This window comes from Mandrillus leucophaeus, unplaced genomic scaffold (genome assembly GCF_000951045.1).
Source record: "Mandrillus leucophaeus isolate KB7577 unplaced genomic scaffold, Mleu.le_1.0 Scaffold354, whole genome shotgun sequence".
Taxonomy (NCBI): Eukaryota; Metazoa; Chordata; class Mammalia; order Primates; family Cercopithecidae; genus Mandrillus; species Mandrillus leucophaeus.
The window spans coordinates 1,862,813-1,878,705 of NW_012103743.1; the positions used below are offsets into that span (position 1 = coordinate 1,862,813).

General features: G+C 49.4%; 1 protein-coding gene across 3 annotated transcripts in view; it reads left to right on the forward strand.

The window, feature by feature from the left end:
• Positions 1 to 7,650, forward strand: part of PHF19 (PHD finger protein 19) — a 46,825-nt gene extending 39,175 nt beyond the window's left edge. For all 3 annotated transcript variants that reach the window (XM_011989510.1, XM_011989508.1, XM_011989509.1), the window contains 6 exons: positions 278 to 345; positions 1,639 to 1,800; positions 2,383 to 2,470; positions 3,530 to 3,615; positions 4,555 to 4,650; positions 6,547 to 7,650. In XM_011989510.1, coding sequence (XP_011844900.1) covers positions 278 to 345; positions 1,639 to 1,800; positions 2,383 to 2,470; positions 3,530 to 3,615; positions 4,555 to 4,650; positions 6,547 to 6,889 — 843 coding nt within the window. In that variant the 3' untranslated portion in view covers positions 6,890 to 7,650. The remainder of the gene's footprint in view (positions 1 to 277; positions 346 to 1,638; positions 1,801 to 2,382; positions 2,471 to 3,529; positions 3,616 to 4,554; positions 4,651 to 6,546) is intronic.
• Positions 7,651 to 15,893: the final 8,243 nt, after the last annotated feature.

Here is a 15,893-nt window from a genome sequence, read left to right on the forward strand (position 1 = left end):
ATAGATTCCATGATAGATTCCATGGAGTATCATTACTGGGTCAAGGGTATGGACTTTTTAAAGCTCCCAATACATGGTCAGGAGGTATTCTCTCCATTTACAGATGGGAATGAACTTGGAAAGGTGAAAAGGCTTATCTGAGATCCTGGAGTGAGTCAGTGGTCCTCACCTGGAGGACTCAGAAGCATCAGGAGATGGAAGGGAGGGAGTAGGGGCTGGGGCCTCCCCACGCGCCATGTGCCTGGGTCTGATGTTCTGCTGGCCTGTTCTCCCACAGCTCACCAGCACCCCTGTGACAGATCGAGGACCGCATCTCCTCAACGCTCTGAATAGTTACAAAAGCCGGTGCGTGCAGGGTGGGGAGGGAGCGTGGTGGGGCCATCTACAGGTGAGATTTCTTCCTACCTCATAGCCTTTGCTCAGGCTGTGCTCCCTGCCTGGGTCCTCCTCCCCTTCTCTCTGAATCATTTCCATTCTCCAAGATCTAGGGAGCACCCCACCTCCTTTGCACAGCCACTCCAACCACCCCAGCAGCCTGCTACATTTTGGTACTGGGCTCAGCTCTGTAGGGAGAGCCGCACCCCTGCTCTCTGAAGGCCCCTCCTGCTCTAGACATCTAGGCCTTATGGGCCAGGCACTGAGGGATGGGTGCATCATCTGAGGTGGGCTACAGCCTCCTGACCCATCCCTCAGCCCCTGCCTTCCCATCCAGAGTTCTCAGTACACACAGCTGGTCACGTCCCTCACCACACCACAGAGGCATGCCAAGGCTCCTGAACCTGGCACTCAAGGCCTTTTAAAACCAGGCTGTGCCCGTGTCCTCTGCCACTGTCCCTTTGCTTTCTGTATTCTGGGTGCCAGCCATCCTGAGCCCTTGGTTTCCCACCTGGTGCTTTTACTCATGCTCTGCCCTTTGCCTAGGATGTGCTTCAGTCTTTTTTACTCATTTGTTCCATCAACAAGTATTCATTGATTTGCTGTTCTATGTCGGGCCTGTCTGGGTGCTAAGGTCATAGTGGGGAATAAAACAAGGTCCTCATCCCTGAAACTCTTCCAGACACCTCTAGGCAGAATTACCCACTCTCTTCCACATTCTCATGGTTTAGGGCCCAGACAAAGCCCTGCTCTTCAGTACAAGAGGCCCCCTGCCCTTCTAATGGAGGACTGTCCATTGGGATGGCAGGGGGCCTCTTGTACTAAAGAGGGTAGGGCTGTGTCTGGGTCACTTCTTCAGCCTCAGGACAGCCCACCCAGTGTTGCTTTCAGTCTCCTGGGAAAACCAGAGAAAAGAATGAAGTAGGTTCCAGTATCTTGACCACAGGAGTTCCACTGTGAGGTGGAGGAGGCCTTCCTGCAGGAGGTGGCCTTGGGCTGGTTGAGGCAAACAAAAGGGAGAAGAGCAGCAAGAACCATACTTGTGCAGGAGGAAGCACAGGGAGGAGGCACGAGCTGTGTTCTCATCTTCTACCTGGAACCCCGCATCCCATGGGCTTTGAGGAAATCAGCATCTCCAGAGGCATCCGGATTTTAGCTCTGGGTCCAGGGAGGCAGAGAGGCTTGTATCATGCTTGACCCCACTCCCCAGGAGGATGAACTGATGGACTCCAGAGCTTCCTTCTCCCGCTGCCCACCCCCCAGGTTCCTCTGCGGCAAGGAGATCAAGAAGAAGAAGTGCATCTTCCGCCTGCGCATCCGCGTCCCACCGAACCCGCCAGGGAAGCTGCTGCCTGACAAGGGACTGCTGCCAAATGAGAACAGCACCTCCTCTGAGCTGCGTAAGAGAGGAAAGAGCAAGCCTGGGTCAGTGCTCGGGGACCCAGGGGCCAGGGCTGCCGCCAAACTCGGTTTCTCTGCTTCCAAGCAAGCAAGGAGGACCTGCACCCAGCCAGTCCCAGCTGTAGGACCCTGAGAGGGCTAGGTAGTGGCTGAGCAGGATCCCAGATCCCAGATCCCCAACTCCTTTCACCACCACAGCCCGCTCATTGCCTCGCAGGGAGGAAAAGCCAGATCTGAAGACCCAGCCTTGCTGGATTAGGACTTGGGCAAGGAGGTGAAGGGGAAGGCAGTGTGTGTGAGGGGTCCCTCGCTCTCCTGGCTCATCTGAGCCCCCTCATCCTGGCACTGGGGGGCCGGGCAACTGGATGCACGTGCCTGGGGAGGCACCTTTTCTTTTTCTGCCCACTATACCCTCTCCACACCCTCCCACCCCTACTGCCCCCAAGGATTCTCCCTCCTCCCCAGGCCTCCCTGTGAAGGTGCAGCTGTGTTCAGAGCCTGTCTCCCCAACTGCTGTGACCCCCGCCCCTGCGGCGCCTCCCTCTGGGCCATCCTAGGGCCCTCAGGCTCTGACGGGGCCACCTTCTCCCTCTTCTGTCTCCACAGTTTGTTGCCTCACGAATTCCAGCAGCAGAAAAGGCGAGTTTATAGAAGAAAAAGATCAAAGTTTTTGCTGGAAGATGCAATTCCCAGTGTTAGTTCCTTGTTTTCTTACTCTCCATTTTCATACACAGGGTCAGCACATGTTAGGGCTTCCTGTGCCGAAAACTAAGTCCCCCAGGCCCAGAGAACTCTCTCATGTCCCTTAAAGGAGAAGCCAGTCCATATTACAGCTAAGCCAGGCACTCCAAGACCCCTGCTTTATCTCCCCCCAAGTTCTCCCAGGAACCCAAAGTTGGGGTACAACGGCAGGTAATATTCTTGTCCCCACTGTCCAGGTAGGGACACTGAGGGAAGGGTGGGGCAGTGACTTTCCTGAGACCACACATCAAGGTGGCAGAGCCCAGCCTGGAACCAGGATTTCAGAGCACTTTCTTTCCTCCTTCAGTAACCCCACCTCCTCCCTGAAGCCCCCTCCCTGTGGGCAGTAATCCTAGCAATGCCTCATGTCCCAGCACTTTGCGGTTTAGAAGCAGTATTTAATTTTACTGCACTTCCTGACATCTTTTTTTTTTTTTTTCTTTTTGAAAGCGGAGTCTCGCTCTGTCACCCAGGCTGGAGTGCAGTGGCGCCATCTCGGCTCACTGCAAGCTCCGCCTCTGGGGTTCACTCCATTCTCCTGCCTCAGCCTCCTGAGTAGCTGGGACTACAGGCGCCCGCCACCACACCTGGCTAATTTTTTGTATTTTTAGTAGAGACAGGGTTTCACCATGTTAGCCAGCATGGTCTCGATCTCCTGACCTCGTGAGCCGCCCACCTCAGCCTCCCAATGTGCTGGGATTACAGGCGTGAGCCACCACGCCTGGCCCTGACATCTCTTAAGAGTAAAGCAAGGCAGGGGTTATTGTCCCCATTTTGCAGTCGAAGTAACTGAGGTCCAGAGAGGTGAAAGTCATACAGTCAGCTAGAGACAAAGGCAGGGCTAGAACTGGGATGACTTGGCTCCCTGGTCAGCACTTAGAATAAAAGTGATGGTCTTACCCTAGGAAGGGCCCAGCCCTCAGCGGCCCTGGCTGGATAGGAGGCAGCCTGTGTGGGAGGCGGATTTGATACTCACTATCTGACCCTCCCTCTCTCCTTCCTGTGTCCACAGAGTGACTTCACCTCAGCCTGGAGCACCAACCACCACCTGGCTAGCATATTTGACTTCACGCTGGATGAAATTCAAAGTTTAAAAAGGTATCAGTGAGGGACCTAGTGGAGAAGTCTGCTCTGGAGACAGGGAGGGAAGCAAGCAGAAAGCCAAGCCCCCAGTGAAAAGGATCCCTGCTGCGCGAGTCTGCCTGCAGGGGCTTTTTGCAGTAGAGCTTTCAGCATAACATCCCTGTTCCCAGAGCACCACAGCCCTCCCCACTTCTCCAGCCCTCCCCTCTTCTCCAGCCCTCCCCTCCTGCTTCTCCCCGCCTCGCCCCATGGTTATCCACATTCACCATGCTGTTTGATGCCTGCTCATCTTTGCTCATGTTGCTCCCTCTGCCTGAAATAGCCTTTGCCTTGCCCTAGCCCATCTGAAAACTCAGGACTCTGCTTCTTCCAGGAAGGCTTCACTAACCCTCCCCAGGCTGAGCTGGATGCCCTCCTTTGTATTCCACAGCACCCCGTACTTAAGTACGCCCAAGGGAGGAACTGCATCTTCCATCATTTTATTTCCCAAATTATTAAAGGTCATTTAGTATTTTCCTGAGGACACAGGAGGGCTTTAGAGTCAGACCTGAGCTCCAGACCCTGTTTATCAGTACTAGCTATGTTGCTTTACCTAAATTCCTTAACTTCTCTGAACCTCCTCAGCTATTTTCCTCAAACAAGATAATGCAAATGAAAGCACTCTTGACCTGTGAAGTGTTGCACAGGTGCCTCGGATCACGCTCGAGTTACTGGCACCAGTGCTTACGTCACCACCAGGGAAGGGTGCCCTGGGAGGTTTTCTTGACTTCTTGGACTTTGAAGGGTTAAAGGGTGGCTGTGTAGGAAACAGACAGGTGTGGTGGTGGGAAGCTCAGCTGTGGGAAGATGGGCCTCCACTGGGATGAAGGATGCATGTTAGGGGACCCTGTGGGCCAGGCTGGCAGGACCTTGCTGGCCGGGCCACCAGCAGGCTCACCATCTTGCCCCTCTCAGTGCCAGCTCAGGCCAGACCTTCTTCTCAGATGTCGACTCCACCGACGCTGCCAGCACCTCGGGCTCTGCCTCCACCAGCCTCTCCTATGACTCCAGGTGAGCTTCCTGGAGGTCTGGCGTTCACATTTTGCCAGGACCATCATTCCTCCCAGCCCCTCCACTTCCCACTTCTGTAATGTGTGGGTCATACCTGGCCTTCTGCAATTGTGAGTCTGGCTCTCGGACCCTCTGGTTCTGAGTCACGGGGCTTTAGATGGGATCTAAGTACAGGCATTCAGGCTCCCGTGGTTCCATCCCTTTGGAATGCTTCACCTGCTGCAGAAGGTTGTACAACACCTCCCACTGGACGATTCCAGTTCTGGGGTTGTTGGACCAGAGGTTCTTTCACTTTTGGCCTCTGCATGCCATGAGCTTGCATGTCTCTGCCTCTTGGACTACAAGATTCCCTGACCTTGATTCTTGGCTGTCTGAATATGGTGCCTGTCTTCTGGAGTCTCTAAGGGAAAGAGCCATTTATTTAGAAGCCTGACAGAGGGGAAGACAGAAGATGGCGTCCTGCAGGGTGGAAGATTTAGGAGTGGGGACAGAAATCCCTGAGGGCCTATCTCCAATACAGCTGGTCTGGCAACAGCTGGTCCTCAGCAGTATGGGGAGTGGTCGAGCACAGGGATTTCCTCTGCACTCAGGCTGCACTGTATTTTAAGATATTTGAGACCCTTGCAAAAGTAGAATTAAAAGTATAATGCCTGGCCAGGCACTGTGGCTCATGCCTGTCATCCCAGCACTTTGGGAGACCGAGGTGGGCAGATACCTGAGGTCAGTAGTTTGAGAGCAGCCTGGCCAACATGATGAAACCTCGCCTCTGCTAAAAATACAAAAAAAATTAGCCAGACATGGTGGCGCGTGCCTGTGATCCCAGCTACTCAGGAGGCTGGGGCAAGAGAATCACTTGAACTGGGGAAGTGGAGGTTGCAGTGAGCTGAGATCGTGCCACTGTGCTCCAACTTGGGTGACAGAGTGGGACTCCATCTCAAAAAAAAAAAAAAAGTACAATGGTATAGTACCTGTAGAGATCTGTCTTGGAGTCTGTGTCTCTTGACATCTGTCTAGGTGTCCTCTGCTGTTGCCTCTGTATTTTTCTTTCTTCCTGTTTGTTGGTTGGTTGGTTTGAGACAGTCTCGCTCTGTTGCCCAGACTACAGTGCAGTGGCATGATCTCAGCTCACTGCAACCTCCGCCTGCCAGGCTCAAGTGATTCTCATGCCTCAGCCTCCCGAGTAGCTGGGACTACAGGTGTGTGCCACCATGCCTGGCCTGTTTCTTCCTGTTTCTTTGGTTTCACCAGCACTTCAGGTCTCGATTTCTGTCTCTAAGCATCTGAATCTGTGCCTTGCCCTGTGTGTCTGTGTGTCTATTTCTCTAACACCTCTGTGTGTGTGTGTGTGTGTGTGTGTGTGTGTATGTGTATGTGTCTGTCAACCTCTCCATCCAGGGTCTGGGGTATAGGGTCCTTCAGTCCCTAACCCCCAGCCCTATGTGACCTGTCTAGTTCCACGAGTCTGGCGAGCGGCAAGGCAGGATAAGCAGGGCGCCTGCACTGCATGGCCTCAGGAGGCTCAGAGAACGGTGCTCTTGTGCTTTTGCAGTGCTGGGATCCTGGCTGTAAGAGCATATGCTTTGGAGTTGGACGTTCATAGGTTTGAATCCTGGCTCTGCCACACCCTACCTGGTTTTCTCCTCTGGACCTTCAGTTTCCCTCCTCGCAGGGCTCTTGTGAGGATCTGGTGAGATAATCTATGCCTTGGGAATAGATTATCTCAGGGACTACATGTCAGGCACCTTTGAGAGAGCCTGGGAGAAGATGGATAAGAGGATGCCGCTCAGCGCTGTTCTCTTCCACTTTCCTGGTACTGAGGGGAGGGCTCAGGGAGAGGAATCTACCCTGATGGTTCTATCTCATTCTCATCATCTTCCTCTCTCACTCCTGATACAGATGGACAGTGGGCAGCAGAAAGAGGAAGCTGGCAGCCAAGGCATACATGCCCCTGCGGGCAAAGCGGTGGGCAGCTGAGCTGGATGGACGCTGCCCCTCGGACAGCAGTGCAGAGGGGGCTTCGGTCCCTGAGCGGCCAGACGAAGGCATTGACAGCCACACATTTGAGAGCATCAGTGAAGATGACTCATCCCTGTCCCACCTCAAGTCATCTATCACCAACTACTTTGGTGCAGCTGGGCGATTGGCCTGTGGGGAGAAGTACCAGGTGTTGGCTCGGAGGGTCACACCTGAGGGCAAGGTTCAGTACCTGGTGGAGTGGGAAGGGACCACCCCTTACTGACTAGCCCCCAGGGGTGCCAGGGGTCCTGAAAACCAAAGGAGGAGCAGCAGAAGCCATAGGCTCCCCAGCTTTCTCCAGGCTGGGGTGGCAGAAGGAAGCAGGACAGAGCTGCAAGTGCCTGGCAGAAGGCCCTGCCTGCCTGCCAGGCCAAGGCCTCCGTCTCTCTGCTGTACCAGCTCCGTTCCAGGGCCTCCTCGGGCTCGTTACCCCTGTGCCTGTGTCTCTACACACTCCACAACCCCTCAAACTCTGTTTATCTGTTCCTCTGACCTTGAGTCCCCTGCTCTGGGACCCTTCCTCCTGAGGCCCAGGTCTTTGTCCCCAGTTGTGTGCCTTGACCTCTCTCGCCCCTTTTTGGGTGTGTTTGCACATCCTGTGTGTGCACAGCTGTCCCTCCACTGGATACCCTTTACACCTGACCCGTGGGGCAGCCAGTCCTCCCAGGGACTACATAACAGGCACCTTTGAGAGAGCCTGGGAGAAGATGGATAAGAGGATGGCGCTCAGCGCTGTTCTCTTCCACTTTCCTGCCACTCCCCACTGCCCTTGGAGAGAGGTGGTAGGGTGGGAGAAAGCCCCTGTGAAAGCCTGCGAGGATCTGAAGAGTGAAGGGCTGGGTCTGCTTCAGAAGGCACCAGCACCAGGGTCCAGGCTGAGAGTGAAGGCTGCCAGTGTGAGCTTTGGCCACACCCCCTCAGTCTCCATAGAGCTGGGCCTGGCCTTGCTGGAATGGAGGCATCCTTCCAGACCTGGGGGACGGGGCTGGGCAGTGGTGGTAGGAGGGAAACCATGTCATGCTAAACCTGTTTCTGGTGCCTCCCACCCCTAGACCCACCAGACACCACACAGCAGACAATATACACCCACTCCCACAAGTTTCCATCCACATGTGTTGTACTTTCAGCTCCAGGCACGCAGACAGCCCCACACGGCCACACCACCACATGCCCAAGTGTACTCACACACAGAGCCACACAGTCCCTCTGGGCCTGCTGGCTCCTCCCTTGGCTTTCTCTTGGCCCACTTCCAGGGCCCAAGTGCTGCAACTAAATGTGAAAGCTCAGCTCCCGCCCCTTCTTTCAGCCCATCAACCAGCTTTGGTTCCATAGGGAAGCACAGGGGACTCACCCTCTTTCATATCCCTTGCCCTGCCCTGAAATGGACAATCACTTTTTGGGATAGGTTGAAATTTTTAAAGGGCCTGCATCATTCAGTTCCCTCAAAGGGAAGCCCTTGCCAGTGGGGGTTTGAAAGAGAATTTTTGGAACAACATTCAAATTCTGCCTCATCTGGAGGGAAACCAAAATTGGGAGGGGGAAGAGGACCCCTCATGTTTTGCTGCTTCCAGAGATATTAGAAACTGACTCACTTGATTGGAAAGTGGACAAAAGTGCCTTGACGTGGAGGGTGGGCACCAGATGGGGACCAGCCTTGCCAACTGCTGCTGTGGCCTCCAGCTTGGCTGGTTTTGCAGGCCACCAGCAGGAAGGCGAAGGTGGTGGTAGAGCAAGAGGCACTGGTGGGGCAGCAGACCTGCAGGAGCTGTTTTTCCATTACTAGGCCTGACGCCTCTCTACCTGTGAGCGTTCAGGGGGTCCCTGAGATAGTTTAGATGTCCCCCTTCTTAGACCTCAGCTCCCACAGTGCCTTTTAAGGGGGACCTCACCTCCTGTGCACCGCCCACCCACTTTCCTCTGCTTCCCTGGCACAGCCCAGGCATAGATAAGCTGGCATTGGGCCCAGTTCTTCCCCCTTCTCAGCCCCACAGCTGCTGCCACAGGGGCCAACTGGGGCCAGGTGGAAGGGGAGCTGAGAAGCCAGCCCCTAGCCCAGGGGTGCTGTGGGACCTGGGATTCAATTTGTAGCTTCCTGCCTGGCTTCAGAGAGCCCAGCAACCACCTGCTTTCCAGACTTCTGAGATAGCCTGGGACGAGCAATCCTGTTACAGTACACCTGGACCTTCCCTACCTGGGCTCTGGGGAGGCTCTGGGCTTGGAGAGGGAAAAGCGGGGAAGGGGTGTCTTCACCACCTGGGAAGATAGCACAAAGCCTAATGAGGTCACCCTGACTGCCCACCCCAGCATTTCATTCATACCAGATAATAGCTGCATTACTGCCAACTGACCTTATAACCCTCTGCACCTTCAAAAAGATTCATGGTTTTTAATTGCTGCTTTTAATAACATTTGTTAAAGTTATAATTGATGTGTCTGTTTTATGATTTAAAAGCTCCCTTTGCACAATCACCTGTCTTCCCTGTAATGAGTTAGCTGCTGAGTATCAGAAGGAATTGGCTCTGGCTTTTGCTCTTGGTTTACTGGAGGCTGAGAAGGAATGGCAGGACCCTGTCCTCTGGCCACCTTGCCACTCTTACCACTGCTAGCAACATTCTCATCCCTACTGCCAGAGAGAATATGGAATCTTTTGCGAGTACCCGACCTGTGGGGGCAAAAAACATTAGTTGAGGGCCACTGAGAGGTAAAAGACGGAAAATGAACTTAGAAATTGACCCTACTATAATACTTAGGTCCAGGCACCAAAGAACTTTATCAGTGCATCATCACACAATTCTAGAAATATGAAATGAGTTCTAGACCTGACTCTGCTAGTTCTAACCTGTGCCACTTTAGTCAGATTCCTTTCCTTCAGTTTTCTCACCCTTCAAATGCCAGTGATAATCCCAGCACATCTGCTCCCCAGGTGTTGGGAGAGACTTCGCTGTGTGTGATTATTACTTCAAAATAAACCTCTAAATCTAGGGCAGTTTGGAGAGGAAAAAAACAGGAGATGTGAAGGGGTAGGAAAAAGGTCATCTATAGAGAGGTAAAGGCCATGGATTCCACTGAATTCTACAGTTTGAGGGGTAAAGTGTAGCCTGTAATCCCGAGTGAAGGGCTTAGTGGTGGTAACATCTGCCCTTAAACGTCTTCATTCACTATGGCTCCCACTTCTTTCTACCACTCCATCAGCTTCAATCTTTTATCTGTCCTCAGAATAAAACCACAATGGGAGTTGGGGGGGCGGTGGTTATTCTCTGGGCTATAATTAATGGAATGGAATGAAAAGTGGCACCAGGTGTCAAAAGACCTGGGTTCTAGTGCAAGGTCTACAAGAAGCAGCTGTATGGACCCTCCTAAGATCAGTGGGCCTCCCAGGCTAGAGAGTGCCTGCTTCTCTGTAGTCTAGTATTTCCAAATTCACAACTAACATTTACCTTTGGAATTTAGGAAGTAGAATTCTCAGAAATCCCCCAAATCATAAGTTATTCTTAAAATACTTCATTCTTTATACTCTTTTCTTCATTATCATAGGTATCTGGAAACACTCTGTTTACTAAGTAGACATATTAAGCCTATTTTTACTTACAAAGAACTGTAGCGTACAGAGAATATTTAAAAGACAGGAAGATACCAGGCAACGTATATTGGATAGCATTCAAATAAATATAACATTTGAATATCCTAAAGCAAGGTAAACAGAATATAGAATCAATCGTGTCCAGACTGTTAACTTATTTTGCTTCCACAGTTTATTTCTCAGAACACCATAAGATTTGTATAAAGTATGCTAGGTTGTTTATCAAATCATTTTATTTGCAAGAACTCACCATTAGCAGCTGATATGGCCAGACATACAGACATAATGACATCACAGCAACCAAAAGTAGGGCTAATTAGATGGTGACTGTTTCTCTCTGCTATACTCCTGTCTCAGTTCTTACAGCCTTCAATTCAGTATGTTAGTATTTGATGAAGTTGGATTCTTTCAAACTAGTAATGTCTCTATAATGGTAAGTGTTAGTATTCACAGAATAATTACAATACTTCTCATTTCCTCAACTGATTTTTCTAGGGTTTATGGATTCAAAAAACATACATTTCCGAAGAAATACTGGTAGGGAATTCCCACGTGGAAACACTGGTCTGGGTCCTAGCCCTAGCCTCTGCATCATCATTCTGGGATGACGGTTTGTAATAGTGACCAAACCACGTAAGTTGGCATTAAGGCAGACCCTAAAGATCAGTGAACTCCTGCAGATCTGTGGTGAGTAGTAAACAACACATTTATTTTTTTTTTAGACGAAGTGTCGCTCTGTTGCCAGGCTGGAGTGCAGTAGCAAGATCTCGGCTCACTGCAACCTCTGCCTCCTGGGTTCAAGTGATTCGCCTGCCTCAGACTCCCGAGTAGCTGGGACTAGAGGCATGTGCCACCACACCCAGCTAATTTTTAGTAGAGACGGGGTTTCACCATGTTGGTCAGGATGGTCTCGATCTTTTGACCTCGTGATCCGCCCACCTTGGCCTCCCAAAGTGCTGGGATTACAGGTGTGAGCCACCGTGCCCAGCAAACAATACATTTTTAAGTGCCAGACCAACACCATATAGATGTTTTAAAAACTAACAACTTTATTGTTGGCTACAGCAGCTTCTCTGGATCTATGGCCTACAAAGAACTGACTGAACCTCTGAATGAAAGAGTAAGAGCATTAGGTTTAGAATCAGAGTTGGGTTCACATCCTAATTCTGCCACGTACTTTACATGTTACATGTTCTCTGGTCTCAGGTTTCATCTGTAAAGTGAGGAAAACATTGCATTATAAGGATTATATAATGTTAAGAACCTATGACAATGCCTGGCAGAAATGGCCCTCTCCCCTCCCATTTCCTATTACAGTCAACCTTGACACCAGGGAAGAGGAAGGCCACTAAGAGCTTTCTGATAACAGCAAACCACCCAATGAAGGCCACAGACAGAAAAATCTCCTTTGGAATTAGTCTCACTTTAAGAATATTCAAGGAAAAAAGTTTAATTTTGCCAATTCCATAAATCAAAAGTGACTATCTACTGTAGAGAGAGCTTTAGTTATTTAAATACTTTAAACATCAATTTGCCAAACAGGTGCAAGACATGCCCCTATCCTCAAGCAGCTTACAATCTAGGAATACGAAGCTGACTGTGATGCACAAAGATGGCAGGAATACCACAAAAGAAGAGATTCCTGCCAACCATGGAAGCCAGGCCATACAAAGGAGCAGCAACATTTCACAGGCATTCATGCAGAAGGGCATTCCAGGCAGAGGGGACGGCATGAACATAGCAGTAACATCACACAGTATAGTGGAGCCATCCATTTCCCAGCGTGGGAGAGGAGATGATGATGGAAAAGGTGAGCTGAAGCAAGGTTATAAAAACCAGAGCTAGAAATTGGACTTTATCCTGAAGCAATACAGGCAGTCCACCTTGGGTCCCCAGCGCATTTTAGATAGGGTTTACTTTACACAGGTTTGCATATATAGCACAACATGATCTGTTGTAAAAAGCAGGGACATCACCATTATCATTCTCTTTGTTGTTCTAAGATAATCCCTCAAAATCTCCATTGGAATCCTCAGGAACTTTCCAAAGGCCCCAGCCTAAAGTCCCTACAAGATCTTTGCAAAGGACTCTCAGAGATTGTCTTCCATTTGGTATTTGGGAGCACGAAGATCCAAGAAGTACAGTAGTTATCAGCACTACACCCTGCACTATCCACTTTCTGGACCTCCATGCAGTTCAGTTTCCTGCAGTAATGTATAAAATGAAAACTGGCTCAGAGGGGTGGTTTACAAACCTTTAACAAAGAACGCTTTTAAAAAAATCCCCATGCAGGCAGTCCCCAAGGTACTACTGTCAACCCCTGGGGCTCAATGAAACAAACCTAAAGACACAGGTCTGTCCGATTCCTGGGGCTATTTCTGTGTTCAAGTGAAAAGGTTAGTTTTGTGTGCTCAAAATCTACATCTTCACTGACAAAACACCAGAATTATCTGATACCTGTCATTCAGGCTAGGGAAGAGCCAAGACTTACTCCCAACCCATGAGGCTGTGCCAAAGTCCTAATATTCCCTGAGTCATACACAGGTTCATGGAGTCCATTCGTAGTCCCACCGCCTCAGAATTCAGGACCAACAAAAGCCTCTTTAGCAAGGAGACATAATCCTGCTGATCCATGAAATGCCACCATTAGCAATTTATCCTTTTGATAAAGCACTTGCCAGTCCCCGTAGGAGGAGACATTCATCCCACACTCTTCCAGGTGAACAAGGTCACTAGGGCCACTCCTCCCCATGAGAAGCAGCAAAGCAATTACATCCTAGGCACTTGAGGTAGGCCTACTGACTCAAGATGACAAGTCTCACCCTCACTGCGTCTTCCCTTCAGTCACTACATGTAACTATCCTGGTGCCCTCGTGCCCCCTTATCCCCGTTAACCATGAAGCACTCAGAGACAAGTTACACTATATTCTTGCTTGGCCTGACTGGCCCAGCCTTTTCTTCCAGCTTTAGGAGCCTCAGACCCTTAGCCTCCACAGGCCATTTTTAGATCCTCCGTGCCGACGGGAACATGGAATCCAGAGATGCTGGGAGGTAGAAGGTGTCCTCCTCTTCCCCAGAGTGCAGTTGATGAAGGCTGGAGGCAGCCACTGGAGGTAGCCAGCAGAATGCACAAAAAGCTTTCCCCACTCAATCTTCTTCCATGCCGTCCTCAATCCACTTTAAATACTGCACATCTCCTTGACCCACAGGGAGACTGAAGACCTCTGGGATTTCAAAAGTATGTATAGCCTTTGGAGAGAAAGCAAAGCCCTGTGAGTGACTATGATTAGAATCAACTCATGTGATAAAACCCAACTGGCCAGCCTCATGGGAGGCTCTCTGCAACCTGCCTCACCCCACCTGTCCAGGTCCACGGCCTGTCACTCTCCAGCCTATGTTTCCCATCTGTCAACAAGTGGCCAGTTAGGCCAGATAGCTTTACAGTCTTACAGACATGGGTTCAAATTCTAAGTTTGCCCCTACTAGCTGTCTGACTATGGACAAGTCACTTAGTTTTCTTCAAATGCTCCTTAAAAAAAAAAAAGCCCTACATGACTGGACTGCTGAGGATTAATTAACACAAAGTATACAAAGCACTTACCCAGTACACCAGCTGGCACTGTATGCATTCATTAAATGCTAGCTACTCTTTTTATTATTATCCTGTGCACATCACTTCCCAAAACAATCCCCCCACCAATATCTCTGTATTTTCTTGCCCACCTAGATTCCACCTGCTCCTGCTGATCAATCAAAAGCCTATTCTTGCTTCAAAAACAAAACAAACAAACAAAAAAAAAAACAAAAAAACACCTCTCTATCCCTCAAGGTCCAATTCAACCATTGACCTTTTCCAAGGGATCTTCCCTGACAATCCAGGTCTAGAGGAATCTCCTCCTCTCCTGTTTCTTTCACCTGGCCATTGTCACACAGTGCAAGTTCTCTTCACTTTCTAGGCTGAAGAAACATGAGGACTTGGACCAGAGTGTCCCATCTGTCAAATGAGGATTATAATCCTCTGCCTCCTTTCTGCTGAATGAGGTATTTTAAACTTCCCATAACATGCTTAATAAATCACAGCACATGTATACATTCACATGTTGCTTCACATGTATGCTTAAACATTCTGTAAGTTGGGTGCCTGAAGATAATGAATTTTGTTAACTTACGTGTTTTTATAAGCGGACATACAGAATTCAAAGACATTTTTAACACATTAGTAATAAGAGCTGAGACTGATAACGCATTTCATATATGGATTTCACATATTAATTTCCATATGCATAACAACCCATTTGTATAATCCCCATTTTACAGAAGGGGCAACTGAGGCACAGAAAGTATTCATATTTTCCAAGCACTATGGAACAAGTGGCAGGTGGGGAGCCAGGTTTCAAGGTAGGAGGTCCAACTCTCTTAACCCTGAAGCTGTCCCTCACCAGTTAAAATTTTAATTTCTTCACAGTACTGGCTCTACCAATGGTTCCTTACTCTCTCACCTCTGCTGAGGTGGTATCATAAGGGCCCCCTCTATAACTAGTTTGAGACCCAGATGTAACCGTGTATTCACAGAATCCTAGTTCCCTAAGAAGTAAAGGTTTCATCATCCATATAGGTGGTTTGCATCTCTGGCCCTATGTTAGAGTCAACCTGAGAAGATTCAGGTGACCACATTAGAGTCATCTAAAAAGAAAGGTGCTTTTTAATACCACTATACTTGATCCCCGCCCTGGCCAAATTAAGTTGAAATCTGTGAGGTGGGGCCTAAATTGGTAGTTTGAAAAATGTGTCCAAATGATGCTAATACATAGCAGGCAGTTATGAGAAACACTGGTTTAGACCAGTGCTTCTCAAGCTTTAATGTGCAGAGAAATCACCTGGGGGTCTTGTTAAACTATAATTTGACTCAGTAGGTCTGGGATGAGCAGGAGATGCTACAGTTCTTGAAAGCTCCCAGGTGATGCCAATTCCAAAAATTCCACTTTGAATGACAGAATGATAAAGGTTTATACTAGAGGTTCTCAAAGTGAAGGTCCACTGACGCCTGGGGATCTCCAGGACTCTAGGGGGTCCTTGGGGTCAAAACTACTTTCATAATATTATTTTGTTATTTGTTCTTTTACTATGTTGACATTTGCACTAATGGTTTAAAAAAAAAAAAACAGGCCAGGTGTGGTGGTTCATGCCTATAATCCCAGCACTTTAGGAGGCCGTGGCAGGTGGATCACTTGAGCCCAGGAGTTGAAGACCAGCCTGACCAACGTAGCAAAACTCTGTCTTTAAAAGACAAAAATAATAATAATAATTAGCCGGGTATGGTGGCAGGCACCTATAATCCCAGCTACTTGGGAGGCTGAGGCAGGAGAATCGCTTTAACTTGGGAGACAGAGGCTGTAGTGAGCTGAGATCATGCTGCAGCATTCCAGCCTGGGCAACAGAGCGAGACTCCGTCTCAAAAAAAAAAAAAAATGGTAAAACTGCTGGCACTTCAGCATGAGTTGAGACAGTGACACTAACCTGTACTCATTATCATTATATTCTTCACTGCCACACAGTTGGACTTTAAAAAGTCAATTTCACTTAGCATCTCTGATGAAGTAGGCAAAATTACTACTTTAAATTTCAATCCTTGTGTACATGCCTTTTC